Source organism: Oncorhynchus mykiss, chromosome 3 (assembly GCF_057628025.1).
Source record: "Oncorhynchus mykiss isolate SJ-2025 chromosome 3, ASM5762802v1, whole genome shotgun sequence".
In the NCBI taxonomy this organism is placed as follows: domain Eukaryota; kingdom Metazoa; phylum Chordata; class Actinopteri; order Salmoniformes; family Salmonidae; genus Oncorhynchus; species Oncorhynchus mykiss.
The window spans coordinates 20,017,816-20,043,407 of NC_143024.1; the positions used below are offsets into that span (position 1 = coordinate 20,017,816).

Here is a 25,592-nt window from a genome sequence, read left to right on the forward strand (position 1 = left end):
CCTCTTTTGTCTGTTTGGTAGCGAGACTAAAAACAGGACCCTTGGGTCGGCTTTCAGCTGAAATTGCAATCAGCTGTGTTTGGAATTATTAAATATTCTGCTGAGTTTTTCTGTTTCAATCTGGTTACTGCAGAAATGCACGGCATTTGCCATCATTCTGTTTTGAATGTGTTTAACACATTTTGGAAACAGTGTGTTAGCATTTGAAAACATGTGCTGCAAGTATATAGTTTTACAGGTGGTGGAGTATGAATGAGAAAAGAGTTCATGGATGTTGGAGAATGTGGTCATTGATGCATTTTGTGTGATGCAATGAACAATTATTCACAGTTTGGTCCAAATACATTTCTGTGTCGCTGACTGTGTGAAGAGGTTTGACAATGTGACTTCAGTTTTGACCGATGCATGTTAGCAATTGGGGAAAAAACTGTAAACACTTGTGTGTAACAGGACAAATATATATTATTATTACACACACACTCTGGCATTTGTAAATAGACAATAAAATCAGTCTTCATTGTTTGTCTGTGTATCTATATGTCCTCAGTATCACCTATAACGGGTCGATGGAGAGTCCAGTTCCTCTGTACCCCACTGACTGTCCCCCTCCTTACGAATTAGTGATGGGACAGAGAGCAGCTAGCCAGGTCAGTGGGGGAATCTGGACATGTTTGCTGGTATGTGTGTGTGTGTGAAATAGAGAGAGAGAACGTGCTAAGCAGGAATACAGGACAATTGTCTCTGTGTGTGTTTGTTTGTGTGTGCATGCGGGTGTGTGTGTCTATTAAACACATGTGCTGTGTGGTTGTCTTTAGGCCACGGTGTTTGACAGCCATGGGAATGAGCTGTCTGGAGAGAGGGCCACGTCCACTGCCTTCAGCGGAGAGGGTCAGAGTCACACATGCTACATTCTGTTCACTTCAGCTCTGTTATTCATGTTTTTACCAGTCTGGTATTGAAAGGAGAGTTTCCATGAAGGGCCCATTTACTCTGGTTCTTTACCTACAGTTGAAGTCAGAAGTTGACATACACCTTAGCCAAATACATTTAAACTCGTTTTTTCACAGTTCCTGACATTTAATCCCAGTAAAAAAAGAAATCTGAGGTGTTGTCTGATTTCTTTTGATTTTCCCATGACGTCAAGCAAAGAGGCACTGAGTTTGAAGGTTGAAATACATCCACAGGGGGCCTCACGGGTGACGCAGTGGTCTAGGGCACTGCATCGCAGTGCTAGCTGTGCCACCAGAGACTCTGGGTTCGCGCCCAGGCTCTGTCGCAGCCGGCCGCGACCGGGAGGTCCGTGGGGCGACGCACAATTGGCCTAGCGTCGTCCGGGTTAGGGAGGGTTTGGCTGGTAAGGATATCCTTGTCTCATCATGCACCAGCAACTCCTGTGGCAGGCCAGGCGCAGTGCACGCTAACCAGGTCGCCAGGTGCACGGTGTTTCCTCCGACACATTGGTGCGGCTGGCTTCCGGGTTGGATGCGCGCTGTGTTAAGAAGCAGTGCGGCTTGGTTGGGTTGTGTTTCGGAGGATGCATGGCTTTCAATTGAGAAGCTTCTAAAGCCATGACATAATTTTCTGGAATTTTCCAAGTTGTTTAAAGGCACAGTCTACTTAGTTTATGTAAACTTCTGACCCACTGGAATTATGATACAGTGAATTATAAGTGAAATAATCTGTCTGTAAAAATGACTTGTGTCATGTCATGCAACAAAGTAGATGTTCTAACCGACTTGCCAAAACTATAGTTTGATAACCATAAATTTGTGGAGAGGTTGAAAAACGAGTTTTAATGACTCCAACCTAAGTGTATGTAAACTTCCAACTTCAACAGGCAACACTGCCAATTCATACATTTAGCCTAATATAAACAAGTAAATGAACCGTCTCCCTCCCTCCCTCCCTCCAGTCTCCATGGACAGTGGTTCTCTGTTGATGTCGGAGATCATTGACATCCCAGACGACTCCTCACCTTCAGAGGACTCCTGCCTCGTGGGAGTGGGGGTGAGGGCTAGGGGGGAGAGAGGGAGCACCGGGGGAGTGGAGAGGGGAGACGGGGGAGAAGGAGGGGAGTATGTGAGCTTCCGTGGCCCCCCTCCCCAACCCCCGGAGAGTCCCCTGGTAGAGAGTCCCCTGGTGGGCCCCAGGGCCAGGCGATGCTACAGAGGAGAGAGGTCCAACTCCTGCTCCTCATCTAGCACTGCTACAGCTACATACAGGTAAATAGAAGGACAATCACACACACAGTTCACAGCCACTTTCTTACAGCTCCTTCTCAAAAGAGAACAACCCTCCCCCTCCCCCCTCTTTGCAGGTCTCCAGTGTTGAGGCGACAGGCTATGTTGGCCAGTAGTTGTTCCCAGTTGGAGCTGCTAGGGGGCACCACCTCTCACCAGTGCTCCTCTATCCTAGAGAAACGAGTCGGACCTTGCACCCCTTTACGACGCGGTTCCACCTCAGCAGCTCCTCCCACTTCCTCATCCTCAGCTGTCAATCAGCAGGGTGGTCAGGGCAACAGGGTACCCCTCCCCCTACAGCCGTTGTACCTGCGTCGTCAGGGCGGAAGGAGCGAGAGGGGTGATAGTGACGGGCTTCTGCCCCTAGTGAGGTCACACAGCGAGCCTGGCCTCAGCTCTTCTGCTGATACAGGTGGGTACACACACACACAACACACATGTACAGACATCCAGTGTTAGTGATTTACAACTCATACTATGAACACACTATATAACACACTATAACACACTACTCTCTCCTCTTTTCCCTCCCTCCCACTCTCCTCTCTCTCCCCCCTCTCTCCTCTCTCCCTTCCTTTCTCCTCTCCCTCTCTTTCCTCTGACCCCTCACTCTCTCCTCTTTTCCCTCCCTCCCTCCCTCCCTCTCTCCTCTCTCTCTCCCTCCCTCCCTCTCTCTCCCTCCCTCTCTCCTCTCTCTCTCCCTCCCTCTCTCCTCTCTCCATCCCTTTCTCCTCTCTCCCTTCACTCTCTTTCATCTGACCTCCCTCTCTCCCTCCCTCTCTCCTCTCTCCCTCCCTCTCTCCTCTCTCTCTCCCTCCCTCTCTCCTCTCTCCATCCCTTTCTCTTCTCTCCTCTCCCTCTCTTTCCTCTGACCCCTCACTCTCTCCTCTTTTCCCTCCCTCACTCTCTCCTCTCTCCCTCCATCTCTCCTCTCTCCCCTCCCTATCTCCTCCCTCCCTTTCTCCTCTCTCCCTTCCTCTATCTCCCTCCTTCTCCTCCCTTTCTCAACTCTCCCACCCTCTCTCTCTTCTCCCAGCTCCTTCTCTTCTCTCCCCTCCCTCTCTCCTTTCTCCCCTCACTCTCTCCTCTCTCCCTCCCTCTCTGCTCTCTCCCTCCCTCTCTGCTCTAGTTGACTTCAGTGGTGGCTCAGTGGGCAGTAAAGGAGTGAGGGAGGGCTCTCAGACCTCTACAGACACAGGTGAGAATCTAAAGGTTAGCGGTTAGAGAAGGCAGTGTTGACCACCTTTGGGTTAGACACTACAGATTATAGTTTCTGTCTGTCTTCCCCAGGTCCGGCCTCCGAGGCATGCCTACTACCCCGCTCCTCTCTGGTGCCCCCCTCAGCCCTCCTCCCCAGGAAGGGCAGTGTGAAGGCAGCCACCATGGGGCGCACCTTGCCCCTCTCCAAAGGCCCTGCCAACTCTCCCTTGCACCTGCCCAAAGAATGCAACCGCTCTCTTGGGGACCTCAAGGTGTGTAATGTCTGAAAAAGACTAATAACAGCAGCCATAAACTCTGCAAAGATACTTATATCTACAAATGGACATATTGTATGTAGAAAGATTATGCCAGGTCCTCATTTCTCATCCTCTCTCCTTTTCTTCCTGTCAGGTGACGAGGGGGTTGGTGGCTCGCTTCCTGCAGCGCTCCAAACGGAACCTGGCGTCCGCCGCAGAGCATTCTGGGAACACGGGACAGGGTCAGAAAAGGAGAGGCGGGGTGGAGGGCAACGGGACAGGCCATCTCCCTTTAGAGCAGGTAACACACACTGACACATATAGACACATACAGTAAATACACTCACATACAGACACACGCACTCACACTAGTGTCTGTCTGTCTCAAGGTGTTACGTAACTCCTGGGGGGCCAGCCAGGGAACCCACCCGCCATACCCTCATCACCGTGGTCACCACCACTCCCATAGCGACAGCCGCCACAACCGCCGTCATAGCAACCAACCCCCTGTGACGGAGGGGATCCACTTGCGCAGCTGCGGCGACTTAAGCTCCTCCTCCTCTGCGTCGCTATGGCGATTACTGACGGCCAACCCCCCTCACGGGTCATCAGGGACACTGTACACAGAGTCAGCCCTGTAAGAGGGGGAGGAGGGAGGAAAGATGGGAGGGGAGGGGGAGGAAAAGGAGAGGAGGCAGAAAGTGTACCCACACAGAGGAGAGTGGAGGCATGGTATGGTCTAATGAAGAAGAGATACAAAGGGAGGAGGAGAGGTGGAGGATGGTAGGATGAGTTAGACAGGGGAGAGGAAGGATGAAGGAACAGGCTACTGACATATCCTGATGGGCGATGGAGGGAGTCAGCATTATGAGGAGGGAACGACTGGACCTTTGCTACAGCCTTGTTCCAATACTTTGAACATGCATCCTACCTCTTTCCCTTCCTCCTTCCCCTTGGAGCCCTCCTCTGCACCTGCGCCTGGCCTTCCTTTCCTGAACTTTGACCTCTCAACTAACCTCCTACCTTCAACCTCCACCTAGCCATACTGAAAACAACTCTATCTGTCCTCTCCAACTCTCTGGGATCTCTCTCTAACTTCAAGAGTAGAGAGGATGGAGAGAAGGAGTAGGATAATGAAGTTTCCCCTAGACTCTGAGCTATGGTCAGTTTAGTGTTTCTCCTCTTAATGGTTAAGGTTAGGATCAGTGGAGCATAAGCTGATCCTAGATCTGTGTCTAAGGTAAACACTTTTCTGGAGCTGTGAACATCACTCTTACACGAACCGCATACACTCATTAAACTGCTCACTCTTTTTCAAAACTCAAATGTACGTTCATTTGTCCAGCTCTTCATCCGGAGCGAAACTCACTAAGTGTTCACGGAACTCACCTTTTTGTCTTCCACTCGTGAAATGGTTAACCTTCCTTTTCTCCTGATGACACTGTAAAATGTACAGAAAAATGTACACTCGTTTTGCCCACTGACAGTGAAAGTTTAATGGCCTGCTAGTGTCGCCGTATGTTTACAAACTTACATCGTTATTATTTTAGTCTTTTTTTTTTGTGGTTCATTTTCTTGAGGTAAAATCAACATGTAATCATCAACACCCCTTACCTAGTCCATCTCCAATCTGCCTTCAGAAGAAAGGTGCCTCAAACTCAAAGCTAACACACCATCTACCCCAAACTCAAAACTCACACACCATCTACCCCAAACTCAAAACTCACACACCATCTACCCCAAACTCAAAAATAACACACCATCAACCCCAAACTCAAAACTCACACACCATCTACCCCAAACTCAAAAATAACACACCATCAACCCCAAACTCAAAACTCACACACCATCTACCCCAAACTCAAAACTCACACACCATCAACCCCAAACTCAAAACTCACACACCATCTGCCCCAAACTCAAAACTCACACACCATCTGCCCCAAACTCAAAGCTAACACACCATCAACCCCAAACTCAAAACTCACACACCATCTACCCCAAACTGAAAACTCACACACCATCTACCCCAAACTCAAAGCTAACACACCATCAACCCCAAACTCACACACCATCTGCCCCAAACTCAAAGCTAACACACCATCAACCCCAAACTCAAAACTCACACACCATCTACCCCAAACTCAAAACTCACACACCATCTACCCCAAACTCAAAGCTAACACACCATCAACCCCAAACTCACACACCATCTGCCCCAAACTCAAAGCTAACACACCATCAACCCCAAACTCAAAACTCACACACCATCTACCCCAAACTCAAAACTCACACACCATCTACCCCAAACTCAAAACTCACACACCATCTACCCCAAACTCAAAACTCACACACCATCAACCCCAAACTCAAAACTCACACACCATCTACCCCAAACTCAAAACTAACACACCATCTACCCCAAACTCAAAACTCACACACCATCTACCCCAAACTCAAAACTCACACACCATCAACCCCAAACTCAAAACTCACACACCATCTACCCCAAACTCAAAACTCACACACCATCAACCCCAAACTCACACACCATCAACCCCAAACTCAAAACTAACACACCATCTACCCCAAACTCAAAACTCACACACCATCTGCCCCAAACTCAAAACTCACACACCATCTACCCCAAACTCAAAACTCACACACCATCTGCCCCAAACTCAAAACTCACACACCATCTACCCCAAACTCAAAACTCACACACCATCTGCCCCAAACTCAAAACTCACACACCATCTACCCCAAACTCAAAACTGACACACCATCTACCCCAAACTCAAAACTCACACACCATCTAACCTAACCCAAACTCAAAACTCACACACCATCTACCCCAAACTCAAAACTCACACACCATCTGCCCCAAACTCAAAACTCACACACCATCTACCCCAAACTCAAAACTCACACACCATCTGCCCCAAACTCAAAACTCACACACCATCTACCCCAAACTCAAAACTGACACACCATCTACCCCAAACTCAAAACTCACACACCATCTAACCTAACCTAAACTCAAAACTCACACACCATCTGCCCCAAACTCAAAACTCACACACCATCTGCCCCAAACTCAAAACTCACACACCATCTACCCCAAACTCAAAACTCACACACCATCTAACCTAACCTAAACTCAAAACTGACACACCATCTACCCCAAACTCAAAACTCACACACCATCTGCCCCAAACTCAAAACTAACACACCATCTACCCCAAACTCAAAACTGACACACCATCTACCCCAAACTCAAAACTGACTCTTATTACACCGGTCTAAGACATCATACTCCTAAACTCTGCATTTCCTGTCTCTGAGATGCCCTTGGACATAGCGATTTGATTTATATGTTATGGTACAACCCCCCATAATGTACTCCAAATGAAACAGGAGCCTTGTTGAAATACTACAACCTCCCTCCCTGTGGATCAAATCCTACAAAATAACCAACCTTCCCCTAAGAATGACTTTAGCTGCATGTTTTGGCAATGCTTCTTACTTTTCTCCCTTTCTCTCTCTCTCTCTTGCACCCAAAACCTAGTTGCTCTGAGCCTTTGGAAATGTGTTAATGTATAGTGAAGGGGATGGATCAATGTTGTGCTGTTAAACCCAGAGCCGTAGATATACTGGGTTCTAACTAACTATCATCCATGAACTCTGTGTTGTGTCTGGCTCTGGCTGAACGATTATGTCTGATCAATTACACCTCAGTAGGATTCCCAAAGCACTAAAGAGATTCTTGCAATAAATGTACAGATACGTTTGTATAGATGTTGGAGATCAGATATTCAGGATGGTAGTTCCACCAAGACTTAGTGGGAACTATGAGAATCTGGATATTATAGTCTGATACTGGAGGTTGGACAACATAAAGCGTGCAGTATTCTTAGAGGACATACTGTCTGGATTGGAATAGAAAGTTGGCTAACCTCAACCCAGTCGGACAAGAGTTATACACTCAATGGCGAATATACACACAATTATGTATGTAACTGATTTAAACACAACACACAGGTACACCCACACACAGACACACAACCACACACACACACACACACACTCAAACACACGCACACACACACACACACACTCAAACACACACACACACACATACACACACTCAAACACACAGAAGCACTGAGCTGTGTTAAAACTGTTGCTATAATTTCTACCTCCTATCTTGCACATTGTATAATTGTATGGCTTGAAGTGATAGAGCCTAACTGAATAAACATATTATTCTCTTCAAATATGATACATAAATGTTCTAATGCAAGAACTTTTAATGCAAGTAATGTATTTCAACATATTGAATAAATGATCCACAACATGAAAGTGTTCATGTGTGTAATGTGTTCAAAATGTGTAGCTAGGTTAAACATTTTATAGAAATGCGCTATTCCATTTTATTCTATTCTTATGGAACCACAGATTTAATGTTGCATATTATATATTGTTTCATGTATTAGACTATTAAACCTCTAACTCATGCTTGGGTTAAACCTCTAACTCATGATTGGGTTAAACCTCTAACTCATGATTGGGTTAAACCTCTAACTTATGATTGGGTTAATGTTCATATTTTGTGGGCAGTTCCTTTCACCACAAAACTCTCGAAACATCAGACATGTCCCCCCCCCATCTAAACTCCCCCTCTTCCGGATTTCTATTGGTTAGTCAGCCCGAAAGGCCATCCTGGTTCGATGGCGTTATCGAATCAAAAGGCTCGATGTCATATGAAGCCTTGTGGTCCCACGGCCCTACGATCACTCGCGAAGGCTGTCGGGAGGTTTAGTTCAGAAGCTATGCGATAAAATAAACGCCAACGCGGTCAAAAACTACAATACACCGAATTCCCAAGTTCTGTGTGCGTCGTACTCTCCCATTTGACAGGTAAAGAGACACCAGTGAAGAGGGATTTGCCAAACAGACTGTCACTACGAGCAAGGACAAGATAATAATGGTAAGAAGGACTGCAGATATTGCAACCTAGTGTGTAGTTGCTTATTTAGTTATCTATTTATGAAAGGTATCTAACGTTCAGGCGTGATATCGCTCTGTGTCGTGATTGGCTAGCCAGACAAGTTTATTATCTGGAGACTAAGCGCTGTCTACTGTAGCTAGGTAACGTTAGCTAGCTAGATGTATTCTAGCCAAGGTAACGTGCTATTTTTACTAATGTTAGTGGGTCATCTCTATTATTAGACTTTGTTTATCTGGGTCTTTCGAGCTATAGTTTCACCTCAAATTCGTCACATTACTGCAGAGAACATACTGTCGAAGCTACTGCTGACAGCACCGCTGGGATGTTGCTAGCGGTCATTTACTGTAGTTGTGCAGTTTGCTGTAAAGATGTTCATCCTGTCTGCTTGTGTGTGCAATGAGCTTACAGTTTTAGTTAGTTGGCTATATCAATGTAGCTAACTAACTCAGTACTGGTAGTTAACAAACTGAGAGTTGTTGACACTGTGAACTATGTTTCTGTATAAGCATTCTTTGGGTGGGATAAGCACAAACCAGACCTTTATTTACATGTGATGCTTTGGAAACTAATGCTGTTGTTTTCTATCTCCCTCCTGCTTTTCCCTCACAATCTGAAATGTGCTCTGCTCTCAGGGTGACAGTAGTTGCAGCAACGGGACCCACCACTCGGGGGCGGCGCAGTCAGACCCACAGCTGTTTGAGGCCCAGTTTGAGGAGCTGGTGACCGAGCTCACAGAGCAGGACCTCACAGACTCTGTCCTCGCTGACGCTCTCAACAGACTCCGAGAGGTAGGGGTTGTGAGAACACCATAGGAAGTTTTTAAAGTATTTCTCCTTCAGATCTATGAGAAGTGTCTAGGGGTAGGTGCTAGGGTTTGATTTGAGAAATTGAGATGTGCAAAGATGCCATACAACTAATCTCTATTTCTTTCTCTTAGGTGTTGCATTACAACACTCCTGGCGGAAAAAGAAACAGAGGCCTGTCTGTGATTGGCTCTTTGAGGGAGCTTGTTCCTCCCACTGAGCTGACCCAGGATGCTGTTCGACGGGCCCTGCTGGTTGGCTGGTGCATTGAGCTGGTGAGAGACACGCACTCAGTTATTTCCTCAATTAGCACTTTGCTGAGGTACCACAGTGAAATGACTAACGCTGACTTTTTATTTCTCTCTCCTCTCTCTCTCAGCTCCAGGCGTTCTTCTTGGTAGCTGATGACATCATGGATGCTTCAGTGACTCGGAGAGGTCAGCCCTGCTGGTACAAGAGGGTGAGACTGACTGTTATCGCTCTCACAAGAATTGTAGTCTAATCTAAAAGCATTATGGTCAGCCAAATGGTTTACCCAAAATTAACTGTAAGCTTACATCAACTTCCATATTGCATCACCTGTCAACAACACCATGTGTCCCTGTTAACGTATTAGGCTTTAAAGGGTTTGCTCAGTCAGTAACATAGCTGTTGTTTCTCAGGAGAGTGTGGGTCTGGATGCCATCAATGATTCCTTCCTCCTGGAGGGATCCATCTACAGACTACTGCGCAGACACTGCAGGGCACAGCCCTACTATGTACACCTATTGGAGCTCTTCACTGAGGTACACAATCACACACACACACATACTTACACAGCTGACTCTTGTGCTGTAGCTGACTATTGTTTCTCTGTCCCTGTGTGTTTCAGACGTCCTTCCAGACCGAGCTGGGCCAGGCACTGGACCTGATGACCGCTCCTCCTGGTCAAATAGACCTCAACCGCTTCACCATGGAGAGGTTTGTAAGAGGGAGAGGGGTGGGATATAACGATGGAGGGTTATATGGAGATTCAAGGTACAGGTGATTTGGGGGGTGTTGAGTGTATTGTTGGGGTCTGGAAGGGTATAATCTTTAATCTTTCTCCCTCCCTCTCCCTGTGTGTCAGATATAAGGCCATAGTAAAGTACAAGACTGCCTTCTACTCCTTCTACCTCCCTGTGGCAGCAGCCATGTACATGGTGAGTGTTTAGTGTTGTAATGTCTGGTCAGTCTCATTATACAAGGTGCAGAAACTCTAACTTATACAAATGGTGTATCTCTTTCTGAATAATTCCCAGGCGGGCATCGACAGTGAAGAGGAACACAACAACGCCAAACATATCTTACTGGAGATGGGAGAGTTCTTCCAGATACAGGTGAGACCACAGTAATTATATAAGACTGACACACACACACAAACAATGTCATAACAGCATTGTTTTACAATGTTTCTCTGTTGCCAGGATGACTACCTGGATTGCTATGGCGACCCGGCGGTGACAGGGAAGATTGGAACAGACATCCAGGACAACAAATGCGGCTGGCTGGTGGTGACCGCTCTAGGGGTCATGACCCCGGAACAAAGGGCAGAGCTGGAGGTGAGAGGTCAACCATGAACAGTCACAGTTGACCATTGAACTGTAAACACACCTAAGCCATGATGGATGGATGGATGATTGAGGGAATGAATGCATTTATTCACTTCTTTACATAGCTCAATACAGTAAACTGCTCTGACTAGAATATCTCTGAGAAATAATTCACTTTTATTGTCCTCTTCCAGTCATGTTATGGTCGGCATGACAGTGTGGAGAAGGTGAAAGCACTGTACAACACCCTACAGATGCCCACCCTGTACCACCAATACGAAGACGACAGCTATCAGCGCTTACAGAAACTCATCGCGCGCCACGCCCAAAACCTTCCACACGCAGTTTTCCTCAACTTTGCCAAGAAAATCTACAAGAGAAACAAGTGAACACTATGATGAGACTGTTTTTATTTAGTGTGTGTTGCACTGTAGCTGGACTGAGGAGGGCTAGTTGGTGTGGCTGCTTCCATTTCGGTCCCTTGCTCCTACCCCTTCAGTGAACACCATGGGGTTAAGGGCTAGGGCAGGGCTCTCCAACCCTGGTCCTGGAGAGCTACCATCCTGTAGGTTTTCGCTCCAACCCTAATCTAATGCACCTGATTGTAATAAGAGTGGAAACCTACAGGAGGGTAGCTCTCCAGGAACAGGTTTGGGGAGCCCTGGGTTAGGTTAAGGGTCTAGGGACCTAAATAGAACAAGGCTTTAGTTTGGACTGCGAGTGAACCTGGTTGAGGCCAGTCAGTCTTAAACCTGGTCTTCAAGGACCCCTGTGTGCCCTTTTTTCTTCTTCTCCATAATATGATTTTCAATTATGTACAGAATAACTGATTACTCAAACTGGGAATACCATGTCATCATTGATGATGACGTGAGTATAACATCATGTCACTGTTAGGAACTGTCTGCTCTAGAATCCTGTGGATTTGATGATGACGGCAGGGTATGACATCATTATTGGTTGATGATCACATCAATCAGGATGACAACCTGGGGCTCTGGTCTCTACCGGCAGGGGGCTCTGGTCTCTACCGGCAGGGGGCTCTGGTCTCTACCGGCAGGGGGCTCTGGTCTCTACCGGCAGAGTGAATGGACTAGAGCAGGAAGCTGCCTGAAAGGAACAATCCTGCTGTCTCTCACACCATGTTCTGTCTTTGTATTATGTTTTCTCTATCTCCCTCTGTGTATAATCATCTCTTTCTAATTACTACTGTACCTCTATCTCACTCTGTGTATAATCATCTCTTTCTAATTACTACTGTACCTCTATCTCCCTCTGTGTATAATCATCTCTTTCTAATTACTACTGTACCTCTATCTCCCTCTGTGTATAATCATCTCTTTCTAATTACTACTGTACCTCTATCTCCCTCTGTGTATAATCATCTCTTTCTAATTACTACTGTACCTCTATCTCCCTCTGTGTATAATCATCTCTTTCTAATTACTACTGTACCTCTATCTCCCTCTGTGTATAATCATCTCTTTCTAATTACTACTGTACCTCTATCTCACTCTGTGTATAATCATCTCTTTCTAATTACTACTGTACCTCTATCTCACTCTGTGTATAATCATCTCTTTCTAATTACTACTGTACCTCTATCTCCCTCTGTGTATAATCATCTCTTTCTAATTACTACTGTACCTCTATCTCACTCTGTGTATAATCATCTCTTTCTAATTACTACTGTACCTCTATCTCACTCTGTGTATAATCATCTCTTTCTAATTACTACTGTACCTCTATCTCCCTCTGTGTATAATCATCTCTTTCTAATTACTACTGTACCTCTATCTCACTCTGTGTATAATCATCTCTTTCTAATTACTACTGTACCTCTATCTCACTCTGTGTATAATCATCTCTTTCTAATTACTACTGTACCTCTATCTCCCTCTGTGTATAATCATCTCTTTCTAATTACTACTGTACCTCTATCTCACTCTGTGTATAATCATCTCTTTCTAATTACTACTGTACCTCTATCTCACTCTGTGTATAATCATCTCTTTCTAATTACTACTGTACCTCTATCTCCCTCTGTGTATAATCATCTCTTTCTAATTACTACTGTACCTCTATCTCCCTCTGTGTATAATCATCTCTTTCTAATTACTACTGTACCTCTATCTCACTCTGTGTATAATCATCTCTTTCTAATTACTACTGTACCTCTATCTCCCTCTGTGTATAATCATCTCTTTCTAATTACTACTGTACCTCTATCTCACTCTGTGTATAATCATCTCTTTCTAATTACTACTGTACCTCTATCTCCCTCTGTGTATAATCATCTCTTTCTAATTACTACTGTACATCTACCTGCTGCTGACAATATGGCATCGTATTGCTTTTAATAAAGAAATGTGACCAACATGGGTTTAGTATTCAGACCTTTTGTGGAAAACAATATAGTACAGCGAGCAGTAACATTGTGTATGGCTTTCCATCATGATTCATAAAGACAATGAGTCTATTTTTCACGGTTCCTGTTTCCTTATTAAACACAGTCTTCATCGATCAGTGTGACAAGGTTACTATACAGCATGTGCTTTTACCATGTTACCTTCCATTTCCACTGAGAATGAAAGAGAATAATAAAGATGGAGGGAGTGTGATGGTGGATAGGAAGAATGGTTCCAATACTAGAGATCAAAGAGAATACTGGTAGAAGATTCCGTAGTGATTGTCTTTTTCTTGGAGGGAGGAAGCGAAGGTTTAGAGGGATGGAAGGAGCTGACAGATGAACAGAGAGGGAGATTGTTTGGTGAGGCAGAAGAGGGGTGTGGTCCCGGCGGATGACGAAAGATAAGGTGGTCGCGAGAGGAGAGAGCTCTCGCTTTAACCCTTGGAGAGGCTGTTCGTTGGTCGGACGGGGTTGCGCGCTCGCATCCGTTTACCGAGAACGGGATCCAGCATATCCATCTTCTCCTCAACAAAGCCGATGGTGAGTCAAATATCTCACAATCATATGATTATAGGTGTTGTTGATCAAATGCTCTCTATTTACCGAGATCTAGGCTATACGTTTTGCTATGCTTTCAACACCTGCCCACATCCCCAGATCCAGATAATCAATGTCAATAGCCGTTTTCTTGATTTATAGACTACGGTTGTTTACTAGAATGACAGACATAATCATGTTATAGTTAATTTAATAAACATTGCGATACATTTTGTCATAGTAGCGGGGGGTGGCTGTGTCAGGACGATGCGGCTTGAGGTACCCCCTCTCTCCCCCCTCCGCCACATCAGGTCGATAAATCCGATGGTAAATACCGAAAATCCAGCAGATGATGTGCTCTGCGGTTACGGGGCGTTATTCTAACGGTTCTGAACAGGGCGACGTGTCCCAGGCGCGATCTAAGCGCGGTTCAGGTTATGATTTATATGGGCCTACCTTCTCCCTGTTTGATGTGAAGGACACGGTGCTGCTGGGGAGGAATATGTGTTCAGCCTTGGCAGTGGATGAGTTTTAAAAGACGTTAGTCATTGCGCAATTGAGGATTTTCTTCTCTAAATAATTTGATCTTGTTTACTAAAGATGTTTGTACTAGGCTATATATTGGGGCAGCAGGTAGCCTAGTGAGCGTTGGGCGAGTAATAGAAAGGTTGCTAGATCGAATCCCTGAGCTGACAAGGTAACAATTTTGTCGTTAACCCACTGTTCCTAGGCCGTCATTGTAAATAATAATTTGTTCTTAACTGATTTGCAAATAAGCTTAAAATTGAGATAGTTCATTTTGATTTAGCACGATTCAATTTACTTGGCCTATACTTAACCTATTTGTCAGAGAGAGAGTTACAGTACATCCTTTCTCACTCCATCAAGCTGAATCTCAGAGTAGACTGGGATGCTGAAGACAGCAATCCTTCATTAGTTCCCAACTGTTTTCATGGAGATCTCCTCTCTATCACTGACATTGCATTTAGGTGTGTGTGCATGTGTCTGTCTCTCTGTCTGTTTATATATAGAGAGAGGGAGTGAGGAGAGATGGATTTAATTTTCATCTAACTGGTCCCAGCACTGAGGAGGTAATTATACAGCAGAAAAGGCCCAATAGTTATATGGGACAAACCAGGGGATTTAACTTGTAAGATTTCTTATGAACAAGAACAAGCTGGTCCCTTATACAGTTAGAGGAGCACAGAATCCTCTCATCTCTATTATCTACTGTGCCTCTATTGACTGCATGTCTCTTTTGATGTTGCAGGATCTTTGGAGTCAAGCCAAGATGTGACCGTCACGTTTTGGATCTCTCCTTCCTTTAGATAGAAAACAGAACCCCTGTTTCTATAGAAACATAAATAATTGACAATTAGAAAACTATTATTCCTAAAAATGCACTCCTCTAGCCGAAACTTCGCTCCGCCCTTGAGGCCTCGTCGTATCGACACGAGCAGGCGGACCACCACCGCAGCGGAACCAAAGCCACACGGCCCTGTTTCCCAGAGGGAAGACAAAAACATGAACACCATTTCCTCTTCCTCTCCTCGGCGCGCCACCAAAGCGACCCCTGAGTCTTCCAGGACCAGGGTGGGGGTCCAGCCTCGTGCCCCCTTGGGTCAGTCCAGATTGGGCTTACAGAGAAACACAGCTCCCCTCTCTACGACCAAACCCAAAAGTGTCCGTGCAGCAGCAGCTGTGTCGAAACGCGCCCCTCTTCCTGCTCTTCCTCATCTGGACCCCAATTGTAATGAACCCAGCCTGCCTTGTCTGTGTTGCGACGGCCATTCCCCCCAGGACAATAACAGTCTGTTCAACCACAACCACAACAACAACAATACCATCTCCATCAGACAGCAGCTGAAGCTTCAGCCCCCTCCACCACCTCCCCTGCTACCCCAGAGACAGGAGGGGACAGGGGGCAAGACCAAGACACAGGCCAGCCCCTCTCAGCCCCAGCCTCAGGTCCTGGCCCCAGCCTGCCCCCCTAATGCCCTGGAACTGGAGAAAGGAACACAAGTTGAGGAGAATGCAGATGTTAACAAGAACACAGATGTGGTCATAGACAACAAGAAAGAAACGGAGGAAGAGATGGATGACAAGAAAGAAACAGAGGAGGAAGAGGAAAACAGTGTTGATGTTGAAGTTGATGATGAGGAGGAGGGAGATGATGATGATGATGACGACACGTTGGTCCCATCGTGCTGCGACTGCCCTCCCTCTCTCCTGGATCTCTCCCTGACCTCCTCCACCTCCTCATCCTCCACTTCCATCAGCTCCTGCTCCGATCTGGAGTCAGACTGCGCCGATCTCTCCACCTCTCTCTCGTCCTCTGACCACAAGTGGAACGCTGATCTGTCAATTTCTCAGGACCACACTCACATTCATGTTCCTGAACGCTACCCAGCCTCCCGTTCCCCCCCTGTCCTGCTCCTCAACCCCAAACCCCCTTCTGTCTCTCGTTGCCCTTCCTCCCCCCCACACGCCTGCTCCCCAGACGAGGGCTACCCCTCCGCCCCCGCCTCCCCCTCCTCCTCCGACTACCTGGGGGTCAAAGGTCAGACAGGCTTAGGGTCAGATGTCACCAAACTAGGCCTCCTGGACTTCCTGGAGTCAGTGGGAGACTTTGGAAAGATGGAGCGCTTTAGCCAGGTGATTCAGGTGGCTCGCTGGGACCTGGAGGGGGATCCTCAGGGGGATCTACTGAGGGATCGACTGGATCACCTGGACCGACTGGAGAGTGTCAACAGGCAGGTGAAGCTGGCCCACATCACCAGGCTCCATGAGAAGGGACTGGATCTAGGCGATCTGGGCAAGGAGGATCTCTCTGATGTTCTGGATGAGATGGGGAACGTGGATATGTCTTGGAAGCTGTATAAGGGCCGGGGAGGGTCTTTGGGAGATTCCCAGGAGTTCTCTGATGCTGGAGTGGACCTGACAGCACCTTCAGACTGTGACGAGCCCCTGACCTCTTCGCCCATAGAGCTCCCACCGAGACCCCCCAAACCCCCTGCCCGCTATGCCAGCGTGAACTCTGAACTCCACACCTACATCAACATCAGCCGTGACATCACCCCCTCCGTCTCTGTCTGCACCTCTCCATCCTCATCCCCCACTTTCTACACCTTCAGGTGTGAGAAGGCCCTCCCTCCTTCCCCACGCTCCATCCCCCCTCCTCTTCTCTGTCAGCCCATCCCTTACTTTACTCTCTACAAATCATCCTCTCTCCCATTCTCCCTCCCCTCCTCCACTCCCCCCATCCCTCCCCCTCGGAGGAAGCACCTAGCCCGTAAGGAGGCTCAGCGTCTCGCCACCCTCCAAGCAGGATGCGGGAAGACCCCCCTGTCCCTCTCCCCTCCCACCTCTCGCCTCCCTCCTTTCCCCCCTGCCCCCACCATTTCCATCTCCAACTCCACCACCCCCCTTGCCATCCCTCCCCCGCCCTCTCTCCCCCCTCCTCCCTCTTTCCATGCGTTGGATGATGAGATCCGTAAGCTACTGGTGCTAGCAGGACTGACCCAGGCTGAGCTCCTCAAACTCAGCCCAGAGCTGGGGGTTTGTGTGGGGGGACTGGAGGAGGAGGGAGAGGGGGAGACCCACCACACCTCCAGGCCTGGACAGACACATGATAGTGGGATGAGGAGAAAAGAGGAGAAGGCTAAGGAGCAGTATGATATAGATGGGTTGGCTGTGGATGGATGGAGAGATGGAGGAGGGAGGTCAGAGGTGGAGAGGGATAGAGAGACTGATATATTTGGAGGAGTAAAGGAGGGAGAGAAAGAGGAGAGCAGAGATGTGTTTAGAACCACGTCTTTCACTGACATGGCGAGAAGGAGGAAGAGAAACAGCGGGTTTGGGGCTAACGTTAGCCTAGCATCTGACTCCTACTACAGCACTGGCAATACCAACACCTCTAACAATGTTAACTTCGAGACTTTCAAATATTCCCCTGTGCTCTCGGAAACCCCTCCCCCTCCTCCTCCGCGTCCCTTACCCCCTGTCCCCCCTACCCTGCCCCCCCTCAAAGTTTGCACCCTTCTCGCCAACTCTTTACGCCCTGAGCGATTTGATTGGCTCATGGCTTTCTCCCCCGATGGTGAAACCCTGACCCTGCCCCCGCCCTTGGAAGTTAGAAAATCCAATGAGGAAACCCTGAAGAAATCTACTTCCGGGTCAACGTCAGGGTCGGGTTCAAAAGTGATGACCTTCAAGGAACTGCGTAACCGTAGCAAACACAGCTCCCCGGCATACCAACTAATAACTGAACCGGATCCTGATCCTACAGTCATAACCCCTGACCCTGACTTCCTCTACAATCTCAAGTGGAGGAGGGAAAAGACGGACAGCGACGGAATCCAATGGGAGTACACCTCCCAGGCCCAGGCCACCTTCCTGCAACCACCTCCCCTCACCTCATTGGCTGCTTTTAGGGAAATGTTCCAGAAAGCAGAGGATGCTATTGGACACCCCGAGTTATGTCCCTCGCAGCGGATTGGGTGCTCAGCCAGTGAAGGGAACCTGTGGAGGATGGATGGACAGAGAAAAGAGGAGGGAGAAAAGAGGAAAGAAGAGGTAGAGGAAGAAGAGGTGGAGGTGAGAGGAACAGCTGATGGAGGAAGAACCTGGGAGTCAAGAACTACAGGTGAGTTAGATGATGATGATGATGATGACTATCGGCCTAGTTGCTGACTGTGAGGTGCTGATTTGGGGTGAAAATGTGGAGGTAGTAACAAACTACAGTATTCACTGAAGCCACCTTCCATCTGATATTATGTACACAACACCACATCTGAAACTGTGTCCTCTCTTGGGAATAAAAACTAAACCAGCAGAGAGAAGGGTGACAAAAACACGGGGAGAATTCTCCGCATTCCAGAGTAGAGGGAAAGAGAAATAAGGGGAACAAGAGAGAGATGCATACATAGATGGGTGCAGTGGAATGTAGTTTCTATCTAGGATGGACAGATAGATGATGGAGATGGAAAGGAGGAGAGAAAAAGGACTAGATGGGCTGCACTCATTCTTTTTCAGGGATGGACAGGTGAGTGTATGGGGCAGAGTGGGAGAGTGAGACAGAGAGGGAGGAAGAGTATGGGGCAGAGTGGGAGAGGGAGACAGAGAGGGAGGAAGTGTATGGGGCAGAGTGGGAGAGGGAGACAGAGAGGGAGGAAGAGATGGTGGAATCTCTTCAGTGCTTCCTGTGGGCCTGGTGTGATGTCATCACTGCCTTTATTCAATTATTCATCCAATCTGCAGACCGGGGGGAAGTAATGGAGTACCCACAGCTATCTCTCTCTCTCTTCCCATCTCCTCTCCCTCTCTCTCCCCATCTCCCTCTCTCTCACTCTGTCCATCTCCCTCTAGCTCACTCTCTCTCTCTCCCCCATCTCCCTCTCTCTACCCATCTCTCTCTCCCCATCTCCCTCTCCCCATCTCCCTCTAGCTCTCTTTCTCTGTATATCTCTCTTCCTCTCTTTCTGTCTCTTTCCTCCTCCCTCATTCTCTTTCTATCCTTTTCACTGTTTATACACTGTAGCCTGTTCTCTCGGTCTCCCCATATCCCTCTCTCTACCCATCTCCCTCTCCCCATCTCCCTCTAGCTCTCTTTCTCTGTATATCTCTCTTCCTCTCCCTCTCTCTACCCATCTCCCTCTCCCCATCTCCCTCTAGCTCTCTTTCTCTGTATATCTCTCTCCCTCTCCCTCTCTCTCCCCATCTCCCTCTCTCTCTGTCTCCCGTTCCTTCTATCATGCTCTCTCTCTCTGTCTCCCCTTCCCTCTATCATGCTCTCTCTCTCCCCATCTCCCTCTCTCTCTGTCTCCCCTTCCCTCTATCATGCTCTCTCTCTCTCCCCATCTCTCACTCTGTCTCCCCTTCCCTCTATCATGCTCTCTCTCTCTCTACCCATCTCCCTCTCTCTCTCCCCATCTCTCTCTCTCTCTCCCCATCTCTCTCTCTCTCCCCATCTCCCTCTCTCTCCCCATCTCTCTCTCTCTCCCCATCTCCCTCTCTCTCTCAGTCTCCCCTTCCCTCTATCATGCTCTCTCTCTCTCCCCATCTCCCTCTCTCTCTCAGTCTCCCTCTCTCTCTCGGTCTCCCCTTCCCTCTATCATGCTCTCTCTCTCTCCCCATCTCCCTCTCTCTCTCGGTCTCCCCTTCCCTCTATCATGCTCTCTCTCTCTCCCCATCTCCCTCTCTCTCTGTCTCCCCTTCCCTCTATCATGCTCTCTCTCTCTCCCCATCTCCCTCTCTCTCTCAGTCTCTCGTTCCTTCTATCATGCTCTCTCTCTCTGTCTCCCCTTCCCTCTATCATGCTCTCTCTTTCTCCCCATCTCCCTCTCTCTCTGTCTCCCCTTCCCTCTATCATGCTCTCTCTCTCTCCCCATCTCTCACTCTGTCTCCCCTTCCCTCTATCATGCTCTCTCTCTCTCTACCCATCTCCCTCTCTCTCTCCCCATCTCTCTCTCTCTCTCTCTCTCTCCCCATCTCTCTCTCTCTCTCCCCATCTCCCTCTCTCTCCCCATCTCTCTCTCTCTCCCCATCTCCCTCTCTCTCTGTCTCCCCTTCCCTCTATCATGCTCTCTCTCTCTCCCCATCTCCCTCTCTCGGTCTCCCCTTCCCTCTATCATGCTCTCTCTCTCTCCCCCCATCTCTCTCTCCCCATCTCTCTCTCTCCCCATCTCTCTCTCTCCCCATCTCTCTCTCTCTCCCCATCTCTCTCTCTCTCTCCCCATCTCCCTCTCTCTCCCCATCTCCCTCTCTCTCCCCATCTCCCTCTCTCTCCCCATCTCTCTCTCTCTCTCTCCCCATCTCCCTCTCTCTACCCATCTCCCTCTCGGTCTCCCCTTCCCTCTATCATGCTCTCTCTCTCTCCACTATCTGGTGAGTCATTGGTTCATGTTTTGTTGCCTACTTCCTCCTGTCTCTCTTCTGTCCTTGACCTCTCACTCACTCCTTTCTCCTCTATCTTCCATCTTTCTTTTTTCCAGACTGTTCTCGTAAAATTATGGCAAATTAGTTCGCAATGAGCCTTGCGGCCCAAACTGTACCCTGACTCTGCGTGCAATGAGCGCAAGAGAAGTGACACAATTTCCCTAGTTTAATATTGCCTGCTAACATGAATTTATTTTAACTAAATATGCAGGTTTAAAAATATATACTTCTGTGTATTGATTTTAAGAAAGGCATTGGTGTTTATGGTTAGGTACGATTGTTCAACGATTGTTCTTTTTTCGCAAATGCGCTTTTGTTAAATCATCCCCCATTTGGCGAAGTTGGGTGTCTTTGTTAGGTTGAAATGGTCTTCACACAGTTAGCAACGAGCCAGGCGGCCCAAACTGCTGCGTATACCCTGACTCTGTTGCACAGAACGCAAGAGAAGTGACACAATTTCTCTAGTTAAAAAAATTCATGTTAGCAGGCAATATTAACTAAATATGCAGGAGGTTTAAAAATATATACTTGTGTATTGATTTTAAGAAAGGCGTTGCTGTTTATGGTTAGGTACACATTGGTGCAACGACAGTGCTTTATTCGCGAATGCGCTTGTTAAATCACCTGTTTGGTGAAATAGGCTGTGATTCAATGATAAATGAACAGGCACCGCATTGATTATATGCAACGCAGGACAAGCTAGATAAACTAATAATATCATCAACCATGTGTAGTTAACTAGTGATTATGTTAAAATTGATTTTTTTAAATAATATAAGTTTAATGCTAGCTAACACCTTACCTTGGCTCCTTGCTGCTCTCACATAACAGGTAGTCAGCCTGCCACGCAGTCTCCTCGTGGAGTGCAATATAATCAGCCATGATCGGTGTCCAAAAATGCAGATTACCGATTGTTCTGAAAACTTAAAATGGGTCCTAATTAACCGGCCATTCCGATTAATCGGTCGACCTCTAGTTCTTAGTTCCATAGGCTGAAGGGCTGAATACCTCTATTAATTTGTATTTCAATTTCACAGCTTTATTGTTTTGATAACAACTTACATTAAGTCATTTCATTGTGTGGTGATTGTCTGAAATATATATTTTTCTAATCAAAGTCACAATGCGTGTGTGTGTGTGAATGTGTGTGTAGTGTGCTTCCCTCTGTGTGTATGTAAAAGCCAAATTGTATGGTATTTGTAAACGTAGAAGGAGTTATGTGTGGTCAGCTCTTCACAGCAGTAGGATAAACTTATCCTAGGTTATGTATGGCCACAGACTGTAAACAAATAATACAATTCAGACCAGACTATTTGTCACGTGTGCGTGTACAGCTTTAAGAACCAAACAGGAGGGGCTCCATCTACCAACCAATGGCAGAGACTTATTTCACAGTAGCGCAAAATAAACCAGGAAGTGTAATGTGTGGCTGCATCTGAGACAGTCAGATCAACTCAAGGCTAAACCAAGGTACGGTAGTTAACACGCTCTGTGTAGCCTCTCTCTGTCACGGTGATATTAAATGAGACAATGTATTTCTGTGCAGAATGGACTAGTCAGCATAGGCTATTATCCAATCATCTCCAAGGAGACAGAGAGATAGACAGTGCGCAGCCAGGCAGGAAGAGAACTCTCCATAGCCTGACTCAGCGTAACCAACGGTACTTTTCTCTGCTAGAGAGAGGGAAAGAAAAAGAGAGAGAGAGAAGGTGAAGATAGAGAACAGCATACCACTACTGTACAGAGAGAGGACAGCATACCACTACTGTACAGAGAGGACAGCATACCACTACTGTACAGAGAGAGAGGACAGCATACCACTACTGTACAGAGAGAGAGGACAGCATACCACTACTTTACAGAGAGAGGACAGCATACCACTACTGTACAGAGAGAGAGAGGACAGCATACCACTACTGTACAGAGAGAGAGGACAGCATACCACTACTGTACAGAGAGAGAGGACAGCATACCACTACTGTACAGAGAGAGAGGACAGCATACCACTACTGTACAGAGAGAGAGGACAGCATACCACTACTGTACAGAGAGAGAGGACAGCATACCACTACTGTACAGAGAGAGAGGACAGCATACCACTACTGTACAGAGAGAGAGGACAGCATACCACTACTGTACAGAGAGAGAGAGGACAGCATACCACTACTGTACAGAGAGAGATAGAGAGAGAGGACAGCATACCACTACTGTACAGAGAGAGAGAGAGGACAGCATACCACTACTGTACAGAGAGAGAGAGAGGACAGTATACCACTACTGTACAGAGAGATAGGACAGCATACCACTACTGTACAGAGAGAGAGGACAGCATACCACTACTGTACAGAGAGAGAGAGGACAGCATACCACTACTGTACAGAGAGAGAGAGAGAGAGAGAGAGAGAGAGAGGACAGCATACCACTACTGTACAGAGAGAGAGAGGACAGCATACCACTACTGTACAGAGAGAGAGAGAGGACAGCATACCACTACTGTACAGAGAGAGAGGACAGCATACCACTACTGTACAGAGAGAGAGAGAGAGGACAGCATACCACTACTGTACAGAGAGAGAGAGAGGACAGCATACCACTACTGTACAGAGAGAGAGAGAGAGGACAGCATACCACTACTGTACAGAGAGAGAGAGAGGACAGCATACCACTACTGTACATAGAGAGAGAGAGAGAGGACAGCATACCACTACTGTACAGAGAGAGAGAGAGGACAGCATACCACTACTGTACATAGAGAGAGAGAGAGAGAGAGGACAGCATACCACTACTGTACATAGAGCGAGAGAGGACAGCATACCACTACTGTGGACAGTGATAACCTCATCTTTGCCAGTCACCTGCACATATCTGTTTTATAATACAGAATACACACTGACGGAAGAGTAGAACGTGAAACCACTAGCTTAAAGGTTTGGGCGTGGTTGAAATAATAGTGAACGACAGAGTAGGAAACGAAAGAGAAAGGCTTCTCTAAACCTGAACTTTGACTCCTCTGTTCATGAACCACCTCCATTGACTCTGTCATGTATTGTGGTCAGTCTGTGTGTGTCTGTTGGGTCAGACTATTGGACATACTGTATGTTGTTGTGTGGTACTGGGTGGTGTACTGCGTTACTGCATGTTGTGGTGGGGATCTACTGGTTTACATTGCATTCTTCTCTCAACAGACACTAACATTCTCTCCATCTCTCTCTCTCCTCCCAATTTATTTGCAACATACATTTTTGCTCCTCTCCTTGTTCTCATCCCTCTATCCCATCGTCCTTCCAACGTTTGTCCATGGCTCTGCTTCTCCTTCACCTTCCCCTCTTCTCTGCTTTCGCTTGTCCTCCGGCCCCTAACTACCCCTACCTGCCCCTAACTACCCCTACCTACCCCTACCTGCCCCACCTACCCCTACCTACCCCTACCTGCCCCCAACTACCCCTACCTGCCCCCAACTACCCCTACCTACCCCTACCTGCCCCCAACTACCCCTACCTGCCCCTACCTACCCCTACCTACCCCTACCTACCCCTACCTGCCCCACCTACCCCTACCTGCCCCAACTACCCCTACCTGCTCCCAACTACCCCTACCTACCCCTACCTGCCCCCAACTACCCCTACCTACCCCCAACTACCCCTACCTACCCCCAACTACCCCTACCTGCCCCCAACTACCCCTACCTGCCCCCAACTACCCCTACCTGCCCCTACCTGCCCCACCTACCCCTACCTACCCCTACCTGCCCCCAACTACCCCTACCTGCCCCCAACTACCCCTACCTACCCCTACCTGCCCCCAACTACCCCTACCTACCCCTACCTTTCCCCAACTACCCCCACCTACCCCTACCTGCCCCACCTACCCCTACCTGCCCCAACTACCCCTACCTGCCCCCAACTATCCCTACCTGCCCCTACCTACCCCTACCTACCCCTACCTGCCCCACCTACCCCTACCTGTCCCAACTACCCCTACCTGCTCCCAACTACCCCTACCTGCTCCCAACTACCTCTACCTACCCCTACCTGCCCCCAACTACCCCTACCTACCCCCAACTACCCCTACCTGGCCCTACCTGCCTCCAACTACCCCTACCTACCCCTACCTGCCCCCAACTACCCCCACCTGCCCCCAACTACCCCTACCTGGCCCTACCTGCCCCCAACTACCCCTACCTGCCCCAACTACCCCTACCTGCCCCCACCTACCCCTACCTACCCCTACCTGCCCCTACCTGTCCCCAACTACCCCTACCTATCCCCAACTACCCCTACCTGGCCCTACCTGCCCCAAACTACCCATACCTACCCCTACCTGCCCCCAACTACCCCTACCTACCCCCAACTACCCCTACCTACCCCTACCTGCCCCCAACCTACCCCTACCTGCCCCCAATTACCCCCAATTACCCCCAACTACCCCTACCTGCCCCCAACTACCCCTACCTGGCCCTACCTGGCCCCAACTACCCCTACCTGGCCCTACCTGCCCCACCTACCCCTACCTGCCCCCAACTACCCCCACCTACCCCCAACTACCCCTACCTGGCCCTACCTGGCCCCAACTACCCCTACCTGCCCCCAACTACCCCTACCTACCCCCAACTACCCCTACCTGCCTC

General features: G+C 48.1%; 3 protein-coding genes across 9 annotated transcripts in view; all 3 read left to right on the forward strand.

Annotated features, from left to right (window-relative positions):
* LOC110520796 (protein ENTREP3) overlaps positions 1–8,054 on the forward strand; it is a 45,236-nt gene extending 37,182 nt beyond the window's left edge. Inside the window, exons 7-14 of one of the 2 annotated variants that reach the window (XM_036967901.2) lie at positions 548–647; positions 816–888; positions 1,913–2,222; positions 2,318–2,652; positions 3,370–3,438; positions 3,531–3,712; positions 3,852–3,998; positions 4,087–8,054. In XM_036967901.2, the coding sequence (XP_036823796.2) occupies positions 548–647; positions 816–888; positions 1,913–2,222; positions 2,318–2,652; positions 3,370–3,438; positions 3,531–3,712; positions 3,852–3,998; positions 4,087–4,338 (1,468 nt within the window). In that variant the 3' untranslated portion in view covers positions 4,339–8,054. Of the gene's footprint in view, positions 1–547; positions 648–815; positions 889–1,912; positions 2,223–2,317; positions 2,653–3,276; positions 3,439–3,530; positions 3,713–3,851; positions 3,999–4,086 lie in introns of both variants that reach the window. The other variant, XM_090223945.1, reaches the window with a different exon arrangement.
* A 416-nt stretch (positions 8,055–8,470) lies between these two features.
* On the forward strand, positions 8,471–12,700 carry LOC110520852 (farnesyl pyrophosphate synthase). The gene is made up of 10 exons (XM_021598291.3): positions 8,471–8,687; positions 9,341–9,496; positions 9,646–9,786; positions 9,891–9,971; positions 10,174–10,296; positions 10,383–10,471; positions 10,620–10,692; positions 10,792–10,869; positions 10,957–11,091; positions 11,277–12,700. The coding sequence occupies exons 1-10, from the start codon at positions 8,685–8,687 to the stop codon at positions 11,469–11,471; spliced, it is 1,074 nt and encodes a 357-aa protein (XP_021453966.2). The 5' UTR covers positions 8,471–8,684; the 3' UTR covers positions 11,472–12,700.
* Positions 12,701–13,923: 1,223 nt separating this feature from the next.
* Positions 13,924–25,592, forward strand: part of LOC110520836 (uncharacterized) — a 30,451-nt gene continuing 18,782 nt past the window's right edge. For all 6 annotated transcript variants that reach the window (XM_036967881.2, XM_036967889.2, XM_036967883.2 and 3 more), the window contains exons 1-2: positions 13,924–14,032; positions 15,300–18,674. In XM_036967881.2, the coding sequence (XP_036823776.2) occupies positions 15,428–18,674 (3,247 nt within the window). In that variant the 5' untranslated portion in view covers positions 13,924–14,032; positions 15,300–15,427. The remainder of the gene's footprint in view (positions 14,033–15,299; positions 18,675–25,592) is intronic.